Source organism: Cupressus sempervirens, chromosome 3, assembly GCF_028749045.1.
Source record: "Cupressus sempervirens isolate cs-2001-9-10 chromosome 3, ASM2874904v1, whole genome shotgun sequence".
In the NCBI taxonomy this organism is placed as follows: Eukaryota; Viridiplantae; Streptophyta; class Pinopsida; order Cupressales; family Cupressaceae; genus Cupressus; species Cupressus sempervirens.
The window spans coordinates 1,041,897,537-1,041,921,469 of NC_143120.1; the positions used below are offsets into that span (position 1 = coordinate 1,041,897,537).

Below are 23,933 nucleotides of genomic sequence, written 5' to 3' on the forward strand. Positions count from 1 at the left end.
TTTTGCATGATTTGATCATATATTTCTTATTAATAGAATTTACAAACTATTATATAATTTTTCCAAGATTTAACAATAAAAAACATTAAAATACTATATTTGAAATTAATAAAAAAAATCAAATATATTAAATATTGTTTAAAAAAATCTAAAAACTCTTTACAAAATCTAAAGAGTCTTAGCAAAATCTTCTTATTTCGCAATCATGTGAACAATGATTCTATCGGCTAATTGTTGAGCATACAAAAATTCACAATTGCTAAGTTATTATTTGTTAAGCTTGAGTAGAATAGATCCCAACTCCCATATTGTACACCCTTGCCTATGTTTTAATTCTAAATTGATATATAAATATTTTTAAAGAATATTTATTCTAATATCCTAAGTCAATATTTATTACTCTAACAACACGTCAATACAAAAATTGTTTCCTTTTATCAATGATAACAACTTAAATCCCCTGAATTGCCTATCTTACAGCTAAGATTACTGGTTTATTTATTAAATTAATCTATATAGTTATTAACTGGTTTATTTTAAGCAATAACATTCAATTGTGTGGATGCTATTCTTTAAAAAATGTAAAATAGTCTTCTTTAATGGTGGATCCCAGGAGAATGAGACAGCTTCTTCATGGAAAGCAAATATACACATTAGTTTCCAGTCTTTTCACTGCCAAAGCTGACAAAAAGAGACGCGCGGCCTGCCACCTCATGTACTGCCCCCCAGAGGAACATACAAACTTCTCGAGTTTGGACTCAAATGGCACGCTCCAAAAATCTGAACAAGGGCGCAGGGAAAGGATCTTTCACGGAAGAGAAGTGAGGGGTGTGAGATTAACAAGTGTAGTTATGGCTAGGCCCAGCGTTGTCTCTGCCATCTTTCTTCTTCTTCACTCTTTCTCTGCAACTGCTCTGATCCCTGGTAATTTCAATGATATATGCTCTCTACTTTTCACGAGACCCATGATTAGATTGAGATTTCATTTCAGCTGTCTGAACTTTTTTTCATGTTTGTGTTATATATCAGCCTTTCTATGATCAGATTTTAGCTGAAATGTTAATGACTGTCGAGCTAGATAGTTTTAAGCTCAGGGTTTCTGTTGAATTCGAGAGGCTCGAACACGCGGCCACTTCCCACTGCATTATATTTGATGTAAATATGATGGGTACTATTTTTGTGAATTTAAGTCTTTGATTTAACGTGTCTTTTTTGGCATGTTTTATTCTTGGCAAATCATCTGCTGGTGAGATTCCGTGCAGTGTTTAGCACTGTGTGGGGTAAGCTTCAATTGGGTTGCTTAAGATTTTTAAACACGGGTTTCGCTTCATTTGATTTACATAACAGTCTGAGCTGTCATTGGCAATGAAGTATCACTACATAAGTATATCAAAATAGATCCAATGCTTCTTTAATGTAGAGATTGTGTATGTTGCTATTCTTTATGCGGAAATATGGAAAACAGTCCTCGACTGTGTAGAGTCGATAAGAGTAAAGAACTATGGAAAGTGTCCACAAGCAAAGATAACAACATCGTTATCACTTTGAGAAACCTAAAGTGGAGAAGCATTCCAGAAGAGTGAGTTGTTGTTCCTCTTGAAGCCACCAGTGAAGCCACTAGTGTTGTTATATATTGTATCTTGCCTTCAAATAAGTTGTTAGCTCCTGACTTGACAGGATTTCAACTACCTTATAGAACGTAAAATATATGTAGGGGATAGCTAATTCCCATGACAAGTACAAATTGACAGTCCTGAGGACTAACTGACAAAGACAACTCAGCTTTCTCCTCTTTGAATTCTGCAAGGTTCAGGCGGGTATACTATGATTAATCTCACTTTCTACACAATAATACATTAACTCTTAATCCTAAATAAAGCAGATCATAGCCCCTAATTCTTTTAACTTAGAGAAAACAATGGAATAAAAGATAGCTAATAATCCATCACCAATGATCTCCAAACCAAGTGTGGGCAAGTTCTTTCAAGTCCACAATACAACATGAAGTAAAAGATTTTGATTAAAAATTTACAACTGTGCAAGCTTCAATACATGCTCAAAATGATACTATGACCAGTGCTTTTATCCATTGGGATTTCATCCACTAATTTGATAGTACAACCCAAGATCTACTCCTTTACTTTGTAAATGAGATCAATACACATTTAGTATCTCATGCTTATCAAAATCTCTTCATAAAATCCTATGATTCTCTCATATCATGTCGAGCATTTACCTACATTCCCCTAGGATGCATCCCCGCCCGAAAAGCCTAGGTTTCCAAGACGGGGATGTCCTCGGGATGGGAGGACAGATATGGGACGTCCCCCCGTCGTCCCCATTTCGACAAAAAATGCAAGAGACGTCCTCTATACTTGGGGACGTTTGGGAAATCCTGCCGTCCCCGGTACGGGAAGTGGACGTCTAGACGTCCCTTGATCATATAGGGGACGACCGACCGTCCCCGTTTTTCATGAAGCTAAAAAAAAAAATTTAAAAAAAATAATTTTTTTGTTTATCCCAACTTGGTCGTCCGGTGGGCCCCGCCCCTCCAAATGCCCTAAAAGGTCAAAAACGACCACATTGTGGTTGTTTTGACATTTGTTTGGTTTTGCTTGTGAAGTTGGAGTGCATTGCAACTTGTTGGGGTTTTCATTTTGCAAGAGGAGGTGATTTATTTTGCTTCCAAGAGTTTGAACAGGGGTTTGAGCTTCCTCTATTGTATACCAAGTAAGTATGAAACGCTTTATGCTTCCATTTTCCATTTATCAAATAGATTTGAAGCTTGAAAAGTTTGATTAATTTTTTTTTTTTTTCATTGTTTCAGCTCATATTTTCATTGCATATTTAAATCTCAAAACAAGGCACAATGAGTAGTAGTAGAAGTACTAGTATTAGTGGTGATGAGGAGGAAAATGTGGTTGGGGGTGATATTGCTAGTAGTGGGACTAGGAAAGGAGCTGATCCTAATACTAATTTGTTTAAATGCTCTTCCACCATTATGAAGAATTTTTCAAAGGGTCCTTTCAATAACCTCTTCTCCAATTTGTCACACCTAGGTCCAAAGATAAAAAGAATGCAGGAGGGACTAACGTGTGGGATTGCCATGTTTGTCTTGATGATTTTAGGGGCAGCTATATAAGGGCGAAGTCACACTTTTGAGGTGTTGCATGCGATGGAGTCAAAGCTTGTCCTAATTTGACTGATGAATAGAGATCAAAATGCCAAAGATTGCATTTAGAGGTTGAGGGGGGGGGGAATTTGATAGTGACATCACCATCTATTTAGTCACAATCATCTAGACATATGTCATTCGCCATTGGTACTAGAGGCAGCCCTACTGAGTGTAGAGGGAAGAGGAAGATGAGTAGTGGTGAGAATGGCTCGGTGAAAGTTTGTTTAATGCACAAGCAAAGGAAAAGTGTGAGACATCAATTGGTAGATTCTTTGCTGCTAATGGTATCCCATAGCATGTTGCCCATTCCACTTATTTTAAACAAATGGTGAAAGATATATTGAATATGAATCCCTCATTTGTATCCCTTGGCGAGCATAAGCTACGAATCACCATCTTAGATGGTACTCTAAGGTTGCTTTGTTGTTTGAAGATATAAAACGTACTTGGGTTAGGACAAAATGCTCTATTGTGATGGATGGGTGGACTGATGTTAGACATTGGCCACTCATCAATATCATTGGCACATCCCTTGTTGACTCTTATTTTTTGAAAGCCATAGATTGCTCAAGAAAGAATAAGGATGCAGAATCTCAATTCACCATTTTGAGAGATGCCATAGAGGAGGTTGAGTCGGCTAGTACAAGTTATCACAGATTCTGCATGTGTGTGCAAATTAGCCGGTTTGATGATAGAGGGTGCTTATAGGTACATCTTTTGGACCCCTTGTTGTGTTCACGCATTGAATGACATAGGGAAGATTGAATGGGTGAAATTGACGGTGTTAGAAGCTAGAGAAGTGCAAATGTTTATATGCAACCACTACACTTCATTTGCTCTATTTAGATCCTTCTCTAAGAAGGAGTTCCTCAAACCAACTGGGACAAGGTATGACAATTTTAATTATAGTTTAGTTTGCTTTAAGTTTATTTATATTCATAATTGTTACAAACTTATATGTGATGTTTTTAAAACTTTAATCATCAATGTTTAACTTTATTTTAATTTATACTTTTATAATTGTTTCTATATGTATTGCACATACTTACATCTTGATGGAGAGGATGATTGAGGTGTATGAGGCCCTCCAATTGATGGTGGTGAATCGAAAGCAGGGACGATGGTCCAATTCTAAGTCCTCTGAAGGAAAAGTGGTGAAGCAAAGGATCCTTGATGAGAGTTGGTGGTCCACAATGAGGTAAGTGGTGATTTATAATTTAAATGTTAGTCCTTTGCTTGCTGATTTTCATACTAATTGAAAAATTTTAAATTTCTAATTCTGATTTTAATTTTTGTTTGCATCTTGCAGATATATTTTCTCTGTCATAGCACCCATTGTAGATGTCATTCGATATGTTGATATTGATGCTCCTAATTTGGGAGAGATATATGACACTTTTGACAACGTGGTGGGGAAGATGAAGAGAATTATTGTAGCAAAGGGTCCTATATTGGGGTTTTATGAGGTGCATATTAGGCCTATTCTGACGCGGAGGTGAAACATAATGAATATGCCGCTTCATATGACAACTTTTGTTCTAAATCCCAAATGGTATGCAAAGTTGGGTGGAAGGAACCTCCCATGTGACGATCCCTAGGTATTGGATGGCTCCACAAGAGCCATCGATAAGATGTATTCAACTCAAGAGGCCTCTACTCTTCGTGCACAGTTTCTTGACTTCACCAACTTTCGTGGCCCAAATTTGGGTAGGCCACAAGCGAGGTTGGATAGAGTAGTTTTGGCACAAAGAGATCCTATTGGATGGTGGACATGGCATGGGAGAGATACACTAGAGTTAAAAGCACTTGCCACTTCCCTCCTTGCACAGGTTGCTAGTTCCTTAGCTATAGAGAGGAGTTAGTCCACATATTCATTTATCCTCTCCGTCAAGAGAAACAGACTTAGATCTAAACGAACGGAAAAGCTAGTGGTAATGCATCATGCTCTTCGACTTGCGGATCGTTAGACTCCAGAGTATAGGTAGGCTCTAGCTTTGCGGTGGTATGTTGAACTCGAGGATGTGGCCCAAATAGATGAGGATGAGACAGCACTAGGATTGGTTGGGATTCCATTAGATGAGACTATGCTTCCTGTGGAGCATGATAGTGAGGACTTTGATTTGATGCCATGGTGGCAGAGGCAGTATACGAGTAGCAATTTGCTTCATTTTTCTATATTTTGTTTTCTATGTTGAACTTGAAGTTTTGAACATGATGATGAAACTTCATGACAACCCTCTAGCCTTTGGACATATTTAGATTTCCATAATTTAATGATATTGTTTGCTGCTACACTTATATTTAAATATTTTTGTTCACATCTTGATATTCATATTGACAATTGAGTACTGAAATCAGTTATTATTTCCTAGATGACATTGAAATGGTGTATGCTAAGGTTCGATAATGTTTAAATGACATGCTTTGTGCTTAGTTTCATATGAATGACATGCATATTTGAAAATTTCCCTATATATATTAAGTAAATGTTTTTGTTCCCCCAAGTTTGTGGGATGGGGACGGTAGGACGGATTTCAAGAACGACAATTTTTTTTTAGTGATTTTGATATCTATAGCTGTCTTCGTTTGTGTGTGTATATATATATATATCTTTGTTTGCAGTCCCCCTGTCCCAAAAATCGCCAAATTTTTTTGCTAGTCCTAAAATCCGTGCCATCCCCTGCCGTCCCTATCCCACAAACTTGGGGGAACACAAACGTATATGTATAGCCGTCTTCGTTTGCCGTCCCCCCTATCCCCAAAATCGCCAAAAATATTTGCCATTCCTGAAATCCGACTTGTTGTCCCCATCCCACAAACTTGGGGAAACACAAACATTTACTTAATACATTAGGTTAATAACAATACATGAAATGTGATATAATTCTAATTGAATTACAAATGAGATTCAATTCACTTGTCACTAAATCACAAAAAATCAAAATAATAGAACAAAAAGAGACAAGATCCAAAATTTGCAACTTCAGTAATTCCTTCATTGTATTAATTTGTTTGAAACTATACATTTAAAGTATCAGACCTATGACTTAAAGCAATCTAAAATGGACTCGGACTATTGTAACAAATTTTCTCCATTCATGAGCAAATCAAAACTTGACAATACAGTACTGGACCGCCTGAAAATGAAAGTATTATATACAACAAATCAAAATTTGGACACTTCTCCAAGTCTTGGGAATCCATTTATAGGAATGGATTGCATCAAGCTTTAGGTTGGAGGGAAAAAGACGCGTCACATTTTCACTTGACAAAAATATTTGGTTACAACAAAACTTCTGATTTGATTTGAAAAAGCGTGCAGTTAGTCTTTCCAAAGCTTGGTGTGACATCTCTGAGATCACGTGACCTTTTGCTTCTTTCTTCTAACTGCACGTCACCATAAAAAGCGAATATCCATAAGCTTATTTTTGTTTAAGTGGGCCCTCGACATTGGAGTCATCAACCATAATATATTTCTTTACCCACTCCTCATACTCATCACTACTTGGCTAGGTGTGTGCAAGGATCTAATCTGCCACCTATCTGTAAGGATTATATTTGACTGTTGCCTGGGTAACTTCTTTTTCAAAATTTTCATAAAACACCCAAGAATTTACCAACTTTGTGATACACTCTTTAAAAAGTATCATGTTCATATCTTGTGCTATTTTCTTTGCCATCTCATGTACCATGTTTATTGACTCAACTCTCCAGTCTACAAATTGTTTTACATTCTTGTCCTCATTCAAAATAGGTGGCACAAGTGTATCTTGATGTCCTTTTAAAATATTCTTTTAACTCCACCATTTTGGTTTCAATATGTTCTGGTAAAACTGAAAAACTTGCGAGTGATTTGACAATATTAATAGTGGGTAGGGCTTTTGAAAGGGCTTTTGAAGTAGCATTTGGATATACTCTTGCACACAACTCAATCTGCTTTATCTTGTTAATTCTCTCCACCCACTTATGATAGATTGGTTTGACCAATGATCTATCTTCTTCAAATTTACTAACAACCAAATAAAGTAAAGAACATACCTGATGAAATTTGAACATTCTAACATTTATTTTCTCATGTAAATGCATTAATGCAGTCTGAACAATTATCTCCTTGTTGAACTCAAAATCGCTTTTATCATTTCAGCCCTCATTTTCAAATCCACCACCTCTTTGATCAAAGCATCCACATCTCTACTTTCATTAGGCACAATGCTCCATTTATGGGAAGGTCTTGCCTCATCTGTTCCTACTGGCTTAGCTGCCTCCAACTCAACTATTCTTTGATTCAACAAGATGACTTGAGTTTGCAAGTTAGCACTCAACTTAGACTAAGCTTCATAAGCACTAAAAACATGCATAAACTTTGTCTGCAACTCCTCATGTTCTTTCTCATGTTCTTGGCTACATGATCAACATATGATACATGCTCTTTTAAATTACCAGTCTGTAAGTTTTGCGTCTCCTACGCTTTGCCAAACTATATTACCTCTAATACCAACAACTTCATCAACAATCTCTTTTCCAGAGCTAGAGGGAGAGAAGGACCAAGTAGCCAGGGCACCAAGATCTTCACTGTAATACATGCACCTCATAGGCCTATCTGATTGCTTGATGTTAGGTCTATGTGACCTCATGCTTTACATAACTAAATCAAAGGCTACTACATTTGCTAGATCCAAATTATGCAACAAAGCGACCCCTTATTCTTTCACAATTTTCCTTCCCTCTTCTGGAGTGATAGCTTCAAATTTGGTCATCATTTCACCCTCGATTTCCCATATCAGGTCATCATCATTAGCTTTAGGCCTTTGTTTTTTCTTTTCCATCTTTTGATGACATTTTGGCTTGTAATGTTGCCATAACAATTGCTTGAAAGCTATTTTTTTAACAAATTCATCATCGGCAACAAAAACTATACAAGCTTTTGGTCTCACTTCTGTAGGGAAAATTCCTTTTATTTCCTAGGTGGTAATATCTAAAATAAGTGCTCTAGGCTTATGGGGAATCCCCTTGTCAACAACTCATTAGGCATATATACAAAATCTTCGTCTTCTTCTTCCTCAGGAATCTTCTCTTCTTCTAGTTGCTCTATAGTCCGAGTGGGTATCACACTCTTTGAAACTCCCTCTTCAAGCAAAAGATCACGGTTCTTACCAGATGGTGAGGGTGGAGTGGATGGTCTTGGAGATTGTGGGGATGGAGTTCTCCTACTAGATCCTCTGCTTCTTGACATTGATAGGCCACTGGTGCTATTGATCCCTTCACAGATCTCTTCCTCTGGTAGACTTTCAAACCACTCTCAACCTTTTTCTTCTTGGCTAACTCATCACCTTGAGATCCTGATTCCTCTCTTGGTCTCTTTTGTCCTCTTCCCTCTTGGGGAATCATATTTGATGCTTTCAACAACAAATTCAAAACTTTTGCCCCTTCCACAAATGTGACCTTTGTCTTTTTAGCCCTGCCAAGTTTCTCATTGATGGTCTTGTATATTTCTGAGAAATTCTAAAGAATAACCCTCAATTTATGGGCCCAAGTTTTAGCTTCTAAAAGCGGATCATATTGTGGGTCCTTTTCATGTATTTCATCTAACATGTCTTTGTAAGCATGCCAACATCTCTTCTTATTGCTTTGAGATATAAAATCTTCCTCATTTTTTATAATATCCTCAAGGAAATCAAATTCATGGTCCCGTCTACACTTCGAATTTATTCTGCTCATTAACATTTGATAAAAACCTTCTATGTCATTTAGCCTCTCAGTGCTAATATCCATTATGTAGGGCTTGAGCAATTGAACAATGTCCTTATGTCGCCCTTTAATCATTGAAAAATGATGGTAAATTGTAAGATCTGGAAAGAAAGTTCCCTTGACTTCTGTGGCAAATCAATATCTTGCAACATCTTGATCTATCTCATAACCTCAAGAAAACCAACCCTTAACCCTTAATGGAACATATCTTGACAACACAAAAGGTTTCCCTGGGAAACCATAAATCCTAATAATAGTTGTGTGAGGGTAGAAGTAACTATCACCCCACTGATGATATAACCTTGGAACAAAATGGGAATCAATAGACCTCAAGAATAACAAGTGATGTGGAAAATCTACAACAATTGGCAATACTATTTTCTTTGTTGCTATCCCGAGTACTGCTATCACAATATCAGTTGTTCATTGATGCTTGGCATCGTCGGCTATGATCAAGTGCCTCCAATCCTCAACAATCTCAATGATCAAGCATAATTGGGTCTCCTTGAAAGGGTGTCAGCAACAACATTTTGTGTCCCCTTAATGTAGGAAATATTGAAATCATAAGATTGTAGCTTACTGACCCACTTCCATGGCCTCTCATTCAAGTTTCACTCTCCTAGAAAATGCTTCAGGCTGTTATGATTTGTCTTAATACAAAATGTGCTGCCTACTAAGTATTGCCTAAACTTGGCCAAAGCATGCATAATGGCAAACATTTCCTTATCATAAACGCTAAATGATATCTCAAGACCTCATAGCTTCCTACTCTCATAAGCTATGGAATGACGATCTTGAGACAATACTGCTCCAATACCCTCTTTGGAGGCATCACAATGCAAATCAAATGGCCTCGAGAAATTTGGTAAAACGAGAATAGGGCATGAAGTCATGATAACCTTGAACTTCTCAAAGCACTCCTAAGCCTGATGAGTCCATTAAAAGGCACCCTCACGAGTCAAATCCGTTAGGGGAGTTGCATGTCTCGAGAACCCTGCCACAAACTTGCGGTAGAAAGCAGAAATCCCAATGAACCCTCTAAACTGTGTCAGGTTCTCTGGTGTAGGCCACCCTAAAATAACACAGATCCTATCTAGATCCATGTGAACACCCTTTGCGATAATAGACCGAGATAAAGCAACTCTGTAATACCAAGTGCACATGTGGACTCCTTAGCGTACAAAGAAGCCCTATCCAAAATATCCAGAACTGTATCAAGATGAGCAACATGGTCATTCCAAGTCTTACTATAAATCAGGATATCATCAAAGAACACCAACACAAACCTCCAAAGCTAATTGTGGTCCCCTGTTCATAGTAGATTGAAAAGTGGCAACAACATTCTTCAAGCCAAAACGCATGACTAGGAACTCAAAATGTCCGTAGTGGCAACTGGATGTCGTCTTCTCTATATTCTGTTCTCTAACACATATCTGATGATGGTCCCCTATTCATAGTAGATTGAAAAGTGGAAGCAACATTCGTCAAACCAAAAGGCATGACTAGGAACTCAAAATGTCCATAGTGACAACTGGATGTCGTCTTCTTTATATCCTGTTCTCTAACACATCTGATGATAACCCGATCTCAAATCAATCTTAGAGAAATACTTTGCTCCATGCAACTCATCAATCTGAGGGATTAGATATCTGTTCTTAATAGTCCTTTTATCAAGCATTCGGTTTTCAATACACATCCACAATGTGCCATCCTTCTTCAATAGTACAATTGAAGAGGCAAAGGGAGACTTACTTTGCCTAATGTGTCCCATGTCAAGCAGCTCCTATATAGTCTTCTCAATCTCATCCTGAAGCTGCTTTGGGTACCAGTAAGGTGTAATCATGATGGGCTTATTGCCCTCCTCCAACTCAATGATATGCTCAACCTCTCTATTAGGTGGTCTGCCAGGTGGTGTAATATCCCTGTCCAAATCTGATTGAAACTTGCTATATTTGCTTTTAGAAATTTTGTCAAACACTTGTACAATAGAGGGATATGACTGATTTTATTTTCAATTTGTTTTTAGAATAAGAAAGATGACTTATAATATCATAGGATGACTAAAAAAATGACTTCTCTTCCGCTTAGTCTACACCTAACATGAAATGCAACTCTTTTTTTGTTTTTACTTGATGCAATACTATTCACGACCACTGTAGCGATAACACTATTCACGATTCTTGTAGCGATGGCACTGTAGCAGATGGGTACGAACTTCCTAATATGCCTCCAAATTCGCTGCTTAACTCCTTCTGAAGTGCAGATAAAATGAGGGCATCGAAAGAACCTTAAATCTGAAGTGTATCTTCTTCATGAATTATTGCAAAAACTCAATAAGCTTCAATGAGATGACTGAAATATCACCTCTAGCAAATGCAACAATATTAGTTGATAGTTTAACAGCCTCAAAGTTGCCAATCAAAGAGAGTTATCATTCTCAATCACTGAAATGTCCTGCAGAAACCCTTGGCTCCACAAGTGCACAAGCAAATGTCAATATCAAATCTGGATGCCCTACAGTGAGGCTCTCTCCTCTATTTATTCTATTCCTTCACCCCTTCTAGAAGAACATAAAATATTATTTTATTGCACTTTTCTAGAAGCTTCCTCCTTTCCAACAATAATTAATTGTGCTTTAGAAGATTCCCTTTTCCATATAATATAATATTATTTTAGTGACCTACGATTTAATATTTATTTTAGTCACTTTTCAATTAAATTAATTAAATATAAAGTCACCTTTTAATTTTTAAATTATTTAATGACTTTATGAGAAATTAATTTAATTATTTCACCTTATTTCTCCACTTAGCCTTCAAAGAATGAAAGGCTAAGAACTCCATTGATAGGCTAAAAAGATGGGGACATTATAGGTGGTAAGTCACTAGACACTTTAGAGTGTTTAGTCCTCAACTGCTGAATATCTAGATGATATGTTGTCTTATCTGAACTATCTATAGTAGGCATCATCCTACACTGAACTACCCAATCAATAGCATCCTCATGGCGTACCAAGCGTTGCATACGTCTAAGATAAATCTGCTTAAGCTCTTCATTCCTAATAGCCTTGAGGATCTGTGGCTGCCCATCCTTGATGAATCTCATCTCCATCCTTTCGGTGCTGATGTAAATGTCTTAAAGGGTATGCAACCATGCCATGCCAAGGACTATGTCAGTGCTGCCCATATCCACTACATAAAAATCTGCCTTAAAGGCATAATTATTCAGTGTGACTGGAAGTTTTGAAATCATCTTGTTACACCTAAGGGTGTAATCATCAGCCACTTGAACCCATAATGCCTCAAAATCCTTTGACTGAATGCCTCTTTTAGTAACTAAAAGGGTATTAATAAAATTATGGGCAACCCCTGTGTCAAATAGAGCAATCACATGTTGTCTTGCTAAAAACCCATGCATCCTAAAAGCTCCTTTGTTTCTAATGCTAGAAAGGTAGGCAACCTTGAGGTTGGAATCATCCACCTCATCATCATCATCATCTTGATCATAATCAGCTAGTTGCCTTGTAGGATCAAAACTATCCTTATCATCGTTTTTTTGCCCTTAGGCTTCATAGGACAATTATGAGTTACATCATATGGACTCTTGCAATAGAAACATAACTTCTTCCTCAAATCATTGATGGTATCCTGGTCTAAAGGTGCTGCCATAGGACTCTTAGACTCAAATTTCTCCTCCCTCCTAGGAGTTGTCTTGTCATAAGTTGAAGTAGAAGGCTTCAAGGAAAATTTGCCTCTAGGTGTAGATGAGTCCAAGTTCCTAGCCTTCTTCATCCCATCCTATAGTGAAGGTGGGTGTAGGGACTTAATCCAACCTCTAAGTGGTTCAGCTAAGCCCTCTATAAATGACATGACTCTCCTCCTGTCAGATACGTCATATACAATCACGGAAAGTCTTTAGAACTCACTGATGTGTAATGACCCTTGCTAATAAGATCACCAAAACACTGATATTGCACTATAGAATTTTGTCAAATACTTGGCAAGAAATCTGATCTGTACTATTGTAGATAAAATACTGAGCAATCGACTTAGTTCAAAAACGGATGGGAAATATATATGCATTCATGGCAGATTTGTTACACTTACAATAAGCAACTTGTAACAAAATAGCTTCTACAGATATAAATGACTGAAACTATTAACTCTTTAGGCAACTTGACATTATTTAAAATCTTCAAGCAAATACATTCAAAATTGAAGGAACCTGGATTGCCATAAATCGCAGAAGTGTTTGCTGGTGTTGGTGACAAATTTCAAATCATTGTAGTGCCCAATAACAGCGACTGTACCCTGCTATTGAACCTGCTGCTGAACTGGACAGAATTTCAAGCAAGCATTTACAGTCGAATTTTAGAATGATCTGCACTTGCCGATTCTTATAATGGATATGCTGATACTGGAGTTGATGATTGAATCCCTAGAAGTGTGCAGTATGCTATCCGTACACAGTTATTGGTGCTGGCCGTACAGTGCAGTCTGGAACAATCTTGGAGTTAATTAATTTCTTCATCCAAAACTCTGCCCTTAATGACTGACGAAACTGGCCCAGACTGGATCGGAATGAGCCCTAAATTCATTCCCAGCAGTCCAAGGAAAAAACGCCCAGTTTTAGATGCAAATCGAGCTGTAAAATTGCTCCCAGTCTTGGCCTGAAATTCACATATAAACCCTTGCCGAAAAATTTAATATTAACACCTGCGATTTATAAGAAACCCTAGGAATTCAGTCCTGCGATTTTTGTAATTTTCTAGACTACAAAACAAGTGACGAAAATGGCTTAGAATGGAGCGCTGGGGTTGAAGGAAAGCACTGAAACAGTTGTAAAGAAAAAATGCTGCTCCAATAGGGATTTTTGAATGGAAATGTAGCTCTCAGTTGCAGAATTCGAACTTCATAAATCTGCTATAAACCCTGCTCGAAAATGCTTCCCTGGATGTTGTAAAATGCTGAATAAAATCTCCTTACTCTTCTTGCCAATTTCGAACCCCCCCCTTAATATTCTTCTCCACCAAAATGATAATTTTTTGAGTATAGCTGACTGAAAATTCAACAAGAATTCCAATTTGCCCCAACAATCAACCCTCCTGAACTGGAGTAAAAACTTCCTTAAGATATGCAATTAAACTTCTCAAAATAAATCCTCTAGACGTTGGCCCTTGGCCACAAATTATGCTCAGCTTGAAATGGCTGAATGCCACCTCCAAAGTGCAACCCTTCAGAAGATATTTCACTTCCTCAGTTATGCAAATCCAAGGGAGTTTTCATTCCCAAAGATCTAATGAAAATTTGCAGACCAAATGATTACAAATTGCTCCAATATGAATAGAAGTAGAATCCTCAAATCTGCATGTGCAAATGGATGCCCCAATCCTCAATTTATTAACTTTTCTAAGAAGTCACTAAGAATCTTTTAGAAACATCCTTTATAGAATCTTATAATGCACTTTAGTATAAAATAATTTGATAAAATAAAAGTGCAATCTCAACTAAAAATTATGACATGTAGGCCCAACTCGACCGGATGTAGGCTCATCTACAACTCTCCAAGAGCAATATACGACCAACTGATCAACAAGATGACTCTCTCTCCAAAATCATTTGCCTACGAGAGTCGATGATAGGCAAATCTACTATAGAAATCATGTCGCTAGAAAGGGGACATGACATGATGAACGCCTCCAGAATAGTTGTTTGTCGTAATTGAGCCAACTCTATAAAGTAGACCGTAGGATCCTTCCTGTCGAAGCGCTTTATCAACCTGCCAACAAATTCCTGTTATGATGTGATCTAATCATGATGGAGGGATACCAAACCATGATACCACCAATCATGTGCAACTCCATCAAGGTGTAAAACTACAAATCTATTAGTATCCTCCTCCGTCATAGGATGCAAAGTGAAGTAAGTGTCGAGCTTGTGAACCCAAGCTTTGGTAGTCATTCTACCACTCCCATCAAAATGAGCTAGTGTCATCTTATTGGCTACCTCCTATAAATTTGTTTCCCCAAGTCTCTGTTTGTTAGGAGCTGACCTACCTCTAGAATGCTCGCGCCTCTAAGTCAAATATCTGTCAAAATTCAAGTTCAGCTTCACAGCGTGTGGTAGAGCATCCCACTCAATGAAATGAGAAACTACATCATCTACGAAAGGCGCAGTTTGAGTCGTAGTGCATACTGCATCCAACTTTAGTCTCAAGAAGGTGGGTCTCTATGGCCTATCATGAACTCCAACTTATCCTGTCATCAATCCTAACCTGGTCCTCTACCCGGTATCTATCACCAACCCTAGACCTGTTCTTAGCTTAAGATCGATGATAATTGACATAATCATCTTGAGCCCTCTCCCTACTCCATTGCCGAGGGAGTGCTATTCGTTGCAGAGTGTAAGAAAGCTATTGCAACACACCTGCCACTTGGTGCTACCCTGCCGCGAACTCCCTGAGTGTCTCACTAGCCTCTCTGTTGACCTCAGAACTTGTGCCAACATCTCTAAATCCTGTACCCATTGAACCGCCTGGACTACTAGCACCCTTGTTGCCTACAAAACCAACTGTATCGGAGCCTCTTCATCCCTAGGTCGAGAACTACGACCGTTATGGGCATAATGCATATCAAACCTCTTGTCACCATCCATAATTACTGAATGCTAGATATTGAATCAAATGTTGACAACCTTTGAATTAAACACTGATCAAATAACTCTAAGCCCAATTCCTGCAGGTTGGTAGGAAACCGCTCTGATACCACTGTAAAGATCCTCATTCCTCATTGCTACAATTCTATGATACTAAGATGTGTTTTTTTCTGTTTTTGTTTTCTTTTGTATTTTTTGAATGTATATGTATTTATTTTTAATATAAATGCTTCAAACTAAAATTTTGAAAACAAATGCTAATTGAACTACTGCTACCGAAGCCCAATAGTGCAAGTAAATCATTCAAATGAAGAATTGGAATTAACATGAATTCAACAAGGAACCTGGGATTATGCAAATGGCAAATTTGCCTTGTTTTTCACAGCTGGCCAATGAATCACAGCTCTTTGGTATTTAAGCAAGTCTCATATTATCCAAATGCAGGCTTGAGAGAATATGCTTGCAAGCTTCTTGGAAGATACAGGGCCTCTATAGGAAGTCACAACCCCCTGAATAATAAATCGCAGGCTTTGAAATTCAAACGCAGGTCTGTGAAGCAAATCTCAGGGCTAGATAGGTAGATCTTAGGCTGTTATCTTGAACACTGGTCCCTATTGCTTGATCACATGCTCTAATTTCTGACATGCCAGAGCTTTAAACAGTTCGTAGCCCTTCTAGTATGATGAAATGCTGCCTATCAGGTATCAGCATGCCAATATAAATCAAAACACCGCCTCCGAATGTGAAACGACAGCCCATTGTTCATACACAATTCACCCAATCCCAAATGCAAGTGCAATTAGATCACAGCAGCTTAATATCTTCCTCAAATGATGGCAATTACTCCAACACAGATTGGCTTCTTAGATACAGAGAGAAACAATAGAGAAGCCATTGGCAAAATTGCAATATCACAACAACAATTTGCAAGATAATTGCAAAGGCAATTCTCAAAACTCAAACCCTCAACCACAAAAGAAAATAATATTTAATTGGATGCCTATTCTCAAAATGGGAATCATATTTATAATCTCTTTGTGCAACTAGGATTCAACATTACACCTTTCACTAAAGAAGCTTCAACTTCACAACATCACTTTATAAGATAACGTGCATTAATATCATAAAGTGCATTTTTATAATTATAAGCCTTATGCAATAAAAATGTCTCCCCAGTAAATAATCTCATGTTGAGCAGATGAATGAATGAATGACCATCATCATTGTGTGAACTTTGTACTGCCAAAAATAGTAACTGGCCAAAAACAGACTTACTAAAAATAGCAAGTCTACCACTAAGACTCGCAAATCCAACTGCCAACTCACGAGGGTCATGATGATGAGCTGACCAACCCTGGCTCCTGGTACTTGCTAAATTGGGGACATTACATATACACTTAGTAGATCCGATCATTGTTACTCTGCATGTATTTTTGTATCGTTCAAAATATCAGCATTAAATATTATGCAAGCTTTTAATTTTTATTTTTGTCTTCCTTTTTTGCCTTTTAACATGTTTTGGCCCAAGTTTTTTGGCTAGAGACATCGATTTCTGATCAAGAGACTTCAGAGAAAACAAGAGACGATAGTAGCAAGAACCATGTGGGTTGAGAAGTTTCAGAAGACATCTCCGATATTGGAGACACTTCTCCAAGAGTGGAAGATGGGTCTCTGTGTAACCATGCGATTGAATTTATTCTTAAAATAAAAAACAAGTAAACTAGATTGTTGGTCTTCCCAATTTAATTTATTCCTAGATTTTGAAATAAGTAAATGAGATTCTGAATTATGTATGAAACACATTCAGGCTATAATAATAAACATGCAAATAGTATATATCATAATAGACACACGATGTACATGGGGGAAGCCCTTTCCGGAGAAAGATGTAATGCCCCCTTTTTGGGATGATATGGTGTATGATTCAATTAGCCCATGATTGGCCCTTTTAGGCTAAAATAGATGGTTAGAGGGTCTTAGTTGGCAATGTCGGAGGCTTATTCCTATTTTGGAGGTTAGAAGTGTCCAAAATCGATCTTATTTGGTTCAGTATGCCATGCTTGCTATTTATAGCGACTTGTGACTTTTTCAGGATTATCAGGATTACTAATTATAGCACAACATCTAAACATACCATGTTTGTAGTGTCGATCCCTGATATCATTGGGTTGATCAGATATTTAGGGATTTACTATTCATAGTAAGTCGTATTTGTTGAGTTACTATATTTGGCAGGGCACCTAGATACATGGTTTATGCAGTGACCATCCTATTTTTCAGTTGACTCAGTGAAATAATGATATTGGTGGGAGTTATATTAAATAATTATTAATAAAGGTGACTTTATTAATAATTAATCATTAAACATGAATTACAAAGTCGCTTTCTACACAATGGGGCCATGACCCTCTATTTGAGTGACTTAAAAGTGCATTAATTGAATATGATTTATGGAGCCAAATATTTAAAGCAATTTATTAAGTCAATGTGAGAACATAGTATATATCATTTAATTGATATTAAAAAGTATTTATTGCAACCTTAACTTTGGGCAACCCTATTGGAGAATTATTATAAAGTTATTATGCAACTCTAAAATGGAATTAAAAAAGCACAAATGAATCAACCTAATTGGGAGAAGTATAAAAAGCATATAAACAATAAATTAACCTCATAATATTGTTGATCATTTGACTCACGCTTTTTGGATTTCTTGCTTGGAGAAGGAACTTGTTAGAAATGGAAAAAGAAATCTGTAAATAATCAATACCAGGAAAGAATCTAAGTGAGTAAATGCATGAAAAGATATTACCATAAAATAGGAGAGAGAAAGCTTCAAGCTCCAACACCATGAGACAAGATATTTGGAAAGGGGAAAGCAAAGAAAACCCCTTGCGACATTATGAATGAGGCATGAAAAGCCTAAGAAGGAAGAGAGAGAGAGAGAGAGAGCAATCGCTCATACAATAATTGAGAAGAGGAAGAAACCTCATTGTTAAATGAGAGAAGAGGGTCATCTCTTAAATAGAGATGAGAGAGAGGAGTTGGAATGTAACTCCCATGTCTAAGAATGCCACCATTCATAAGTGTGTGAGGCCAAGTGTGAGATTCCTCTTAAGGAGGAATAATCTAAAATTAGAGATTACAATACATATTTATCCTCTCATATTCCACTAGATGACAAAATAAGATGTAGTGGAAAAAGGACAAAAAGGAAATATATTAGGATACCTTGGCTTATATCCTAATATATTACAACAATAAAGAAAGGAGATCTAACCTTGGTTTATAAATACACCAAGGAAAGATTACAACTTCTAACACCCCCCTTTAATCTTTACTTGGGGAAATTACATCAAAGGGTATTAAACCCATAATTTACAAAAATCTGCAACTTAATCTTCAATATGAAGTAATTTGATTGTCTTCAAGCCATATGGTACATTTATAGAGCCAAGAGAAGCACATGAGTCCTTTGAATGTGGAAGCATAGACACATCTTCAAGAAGGTTCCTTGATGGATCACCTGAAAAAAATAGAGAACAAGACAACTATCCACAAGAAGTATTTCATCTTATAGACAAATTAGAAATCCTTTTGAATAAAGATAATAAAATTCTCATAGAGAAACAATGAGTAAAACATGTTACCACAAAACAATGGAGATAACCTGATATCAAGATAAAGTATATGCTCAAAAATTGTCAACAAGGACAAATTGAGTAAAAAGCTTGATCAATGCTCTCATGAAAAGAATATTATACTAATGCACAAATGACCACAAACAAGGCCAACTAATGATATGTGCATCAACATTGCATCAATCATGTGGATATAGACAGTCCACTAATGAGTCATCCCACTACAGGTGAATGGGGGCGTCCCTCCATAACATGTATGACTCATGATCTAAGCAATAAAGTATGCAGATCATTATCACATTAATATATGAAAATAAAGTAAAAAGAGAGACATGCTGATCAAATTAGAATTATCATGATTTGTTAGGATAATCAAAAGAATGGATTATGAGGATATAACAACATATTGCCTTCAAATTGGATCAAATCATCTGAATTTGGAGAGATAACTCCAATAATAGTATCCTCTTCATTGAGGAACAAAATGGAACAACATGGAGGGAAACTCCATAAATATCAATCTTTCAAAATGGAACCAATAGAACCAAATGGAGGGAAACTCCATAAAAATATTATCCTATCAAAATGGAACAGATAGGATCAAATGGAGGGAAACTCCATATAAAATGAGTGCATACCAATATAGGATGGAGGGATACTCCATGGGCCAGATAAGGAAACTATGTATCAGTTATACTGAGGGGACCTACATAGTTATCCTTGAAAAAAAAAAAAATTGCTCCCTATGCAACTCAAAATATCATTTAAATCATAGAGATCAATGGTATAAAACCATAAAGTGCCAACATGGGCATAGAACATAGCTATAAAAGCATAAAAGTGCAACTATGTGCAGATAGATCAATTAACTCAAATCATTAAATAATGAAGGCAATAGTGTAAGATTACTCATAAACCAATTAAGTAAAATGATTTAAGGAAGATCAACTAAATATAGATATCAGGTATAAAACTCCATTGAGGGTAAACATGAGTATTAAATTCATTTTGCAAAGGTATATATTAATTTCTGAAATATTATAGTCATAAATTATATATTTATCTGGGCATATATGTGGGCCCCCATATATACTCAAATAAATATACGAAAATAGATTGGTTAAAGAAAATAATCACCTTTCCATACTTAATATTTTGGAAAGTCACAATTTATAAAAAGTCACAATATTTACCTTGGTTCAAAAATATAACCTCAAAGTAATAAGAACATAAAGTCATGGGGCAAAAAAGGATCTCCCCATTTTTCTCATACTATGCCTTCACGATGGAAAGTGATTCAAAAAGAATTTTTTTTTTTTGAAATAAAACATTAAGAAAGATATAACTAAAAAAAAACTTAGTAATTAATGATAGAGGTCAGATCTGGCAGATAAGAATATACAAAAAAGAGTTAAAAAAGCTTTTCTAAAAAAAGTTTGAATAAAAGCTTGTAATGAGTAAGAGAGATTTAAAAGAGAATATTGCACTTGTCTGACAATGAATGATTTCATGCCAAAAATAGGTTGACAAGAGGCAATGAGAAAAGAAAAAGATGCCTCTGTCAGAGCTCAAAAAGGAAAAAAAAATCTTGCATGCTAAAAAACAAGCAAAAAGTTACAACAGACACTGCAACATCTAAATAAAGGAAAAAGAAAACTGATACCAATTAAAACTGTTTTGATTCTGGCAATTTTGCTTCAAAAAATTTGCCTCTTGACTGCAATAACATGGGGGAGTCTTTCATGTCGCCTCCTGGTTTGCTCGTTGCTCAAAGACTGATTCCTCAACTGCCTTCAAACTTGCAGTTGCATAACCAAAGGTCGCTGTTTTCCTGCGACAGCTTGTCTCTTGCACCGCCAAAGCGGTTGAGGGAAGATAGCCAAATTGTGGAGAGCATGCAGTTCAAGAGTAGAGAGGAGGAGAATGATAGCAAGTCTGGCAGAGGGAATTTGGATGGTGGGTCCGGTGAAGATCAGGATGCTGCAGATTAGCAGCCAAGGAGGAAACGCTATCACCGACATACAGCTCGGCAAATCCAAGAGATGGAGGCTTTGTTCAAGGAGTGTCCTCACCCGGATGACAAACAGTGACAAAGGCTCAGCATTGAATTGGGTCTCAAGCCAAGGCAGGTCAAGTTTTGGTTTCAAAACCGGCGCACTCAAATGAAGGCTTAGCAAGACCGATCAGAAAATGCTGTGCTGCGGGTTCATAACGAAAGCCTAAAAAATGAGAACTTAACTCTACGTGAAGCAGTGAAACATGCAATCTGTCATAACTGTGGAGGCCCATCTTTAGCGGGTGAAATGGCTTATAGTGAGCATAATTTGCATATTGAGAATGCCCGATTAAAAGACGAGCTTGATCGAGTCTCAAGCATTGCATCAAGATATCTCGGAGGAAGACCGGACCATTCGTTACCATCTGTGGCACCGCCGCCATTGATGACATCAACTCTAGATTTGGGAATGGGAAGCTTTATAAAACAGTCTCCTGATATGATGTCCATGGCTTCTTTCGCTGATATGAACATCCCTAATGGCGGCTCTTTCATGGACATGGACATGGACAAATCCTTAGCAATGCAACTTGCCATGAGTAGTACAAATAAATTGATTCAAATGGCACAGATGGATGAGCCTCTTTGGATGAAAACTCATGGCAATGTGGTCAAAGAAGTTCTAAATTTGAATGAGTACGAGAGGTTGTTTCCGTGGAGTATGGGGCTGAGCTTCAAGCACAGCCAACATTTTAGGCATAGGAAAAATTTGAAAAAAAAATTCTTTATCAACAATATATCAAAACAAGAGTAAAAAAAATGATATCTAGATAGGAAAACCTTTTGGCGGCAAGCCTGCCAAAGGGGGTTAGATGATAAACTAATATAAAATAAGAAGTAACCTGCACAAATTAGAGCACACAAAAGTTAATCAGGTTTGGCGGTAAACCAGCCAAATCCAAAAAAAATTCAATTTCTTCCATCTTAAGAAGATTAAAGAAGAAATTAGTGAAATCTCTCTCAAGAGTCTCCTTCGAATCGTACCTTCATGCAAACACTCAAAACAAAGATTAAACTGCTCTGATACCATGTTAGAAATGGAAAAAGAAATCTGTAAATAAGCAATACCAGGAAAGAATCTAAGTGAGTAAATGCATGAAAAGATATTACCATAAAATAGGAGAGAGAAAGCTTCAAGCTCCAACACCATGAGACAAGATATTTGGAAAGGGGAAAGCAAAGAAAACCCCTTGTGACATTATGAATGAGGCATGAAAAGCCTAAGAAGGAAGAGAGAGAGAGAGAGAGCAATCGCTCATACAATAATTGAGAAGAGGAAGAAACCTCATTGTTAAATGAGAGAAGAGGGTCATCTCTTAAATAGAGATGAGAGAGAGGAGTTGGAATGTAACTCCCATGTCTATGAATGCCACCATTCATAAGTGTGTGAGGCCAAGTGTGAGATTCCTCTTAAGGAGGAATAATCTAAAATTAGAGATTACAATACATATTTATCCTCTCATATTCCACTAGATGACAAAATAAGATGTAGTGGAAAAAGGACAAAAAAGAAATATATTAGGATACCTTGGCTTATATCCTAATATATTACAACAATAAAGAAAGGAGATCTAACCTTGGTTTATAAATACACCAAGGAAAGATTACAACTTCTAACAGAACCAGCTAGGGTTTCAGCCATATTTGATCATATTGGGAAGAAAAACTCTCATTTCTTCCAGCTATTAGAGGTTGTGGAAAATCAATTGAAAGTTCACTTTGTGAGAGCTTCATCAAGAAGGTCTACTTGTGCAAAATTAGTGAAGAAATTCAGAGAATATATGAGTTTGAAGGCTGAGTTTGAAAGTCAATTCCAAAGTTATTGTGGCTACCATTTGTTTCCACACAACATGCCCTTTGAGGATGTACCAGCAATAAACCTTAGCCACATGTGGAGCATTTCAGTTGGGCATTGCATTCTTAGGCTGAAACGCCTCCTCTATTTACTTTATTCCTCTTGTATGGCAAGCGAACCATCTGTTGGCCCTCATTTTCACTTTGCCCAATTTCTGAAAATTTCAATGTGAAAATGTCTTGAATTGTGATGTGTAGTTAGGGTTTTGTTGTAATATGTTCAATCCTCTAGTAAAAACCCTAAACCTAATAAAATTGGCCCATTCTTAGCGCTTAGGGTTTCCTTGAAGTTTCATAAAATTGTTTACCCTAGCAAAAAAACCCTTTGTTTTATATCCGCTCCCTTTCTGAGCTTTTTAAAATTTCAAATGTTTCAAAGGGTTGTATCTTGTTTTAACATTTTGGCGTCTTAATGTAAGCTCATAAAGTTTTTAAGTGTGTGACCTAGCGACCAAAGTTGATCGCACAGTCAAAGCTCTTTATCAGACAGTGGCATTTTATGATGCGACTCAGCGAAGTAGTGAAATTTCTTTTGATTGCCTAGTCGGAGCAGTTAAGCACCTAGTTGCCTTTTACACCGCGATTGAGCGAAACAGTCAATGAAGCCTCAGTCCGGTTGCTTGAATAAGAAAGATGTAATTAATTGTCACAACGACTGGGCGAATGGTTATGTTCGCACGGTTGAGGTTTCAAAAGATAAAGTTTGATCGATAACTACTAGTGTGCGAAATTGGTTAGAAGCTCATAAATAATCTTTAATTGCATGGTCGCAAGGGTGACTATATAGTTAGGTTTGATTGCAAAGA

At 37.0% G+C, this 23,933-nt stretch overlaps 1 protein-coding gene and 1 pseudogene across 2 annotated transcripts in view; both read left to right on the forward strand.

Annotated features, from left to right (window-relative positions):
* Positions 1 to 427: 427 nt before the first annotated feature.
* Positions 428 to 23,933, forward strand: part of LOC149570290 (Leucine-rich repeat protein kinase family protein) — a 260,412-nt gene continuing 236,906 nt past the window's right edge. The window contains exon 1 of one of the 2 annotated variants that reach the window (XM_089822925.1): positions 428 to 924. In XM_089822925.1, coding sequence (XP_089679051.1) covers positions 600 to 924 — 325 coding nt within the window. In that variant the 5' untranslated portion in view covers positions 428 to 599. The remainder of the gene's footprint in view (positions 925 to 23,933) is intronic. The other variant, XM_089822924.1, reaches the window with a different exon arrangement.
* On the forward strand, positions 2,303 to 22,027 carry LOC149570291 (uncharacterized; annotated as a pseudogene).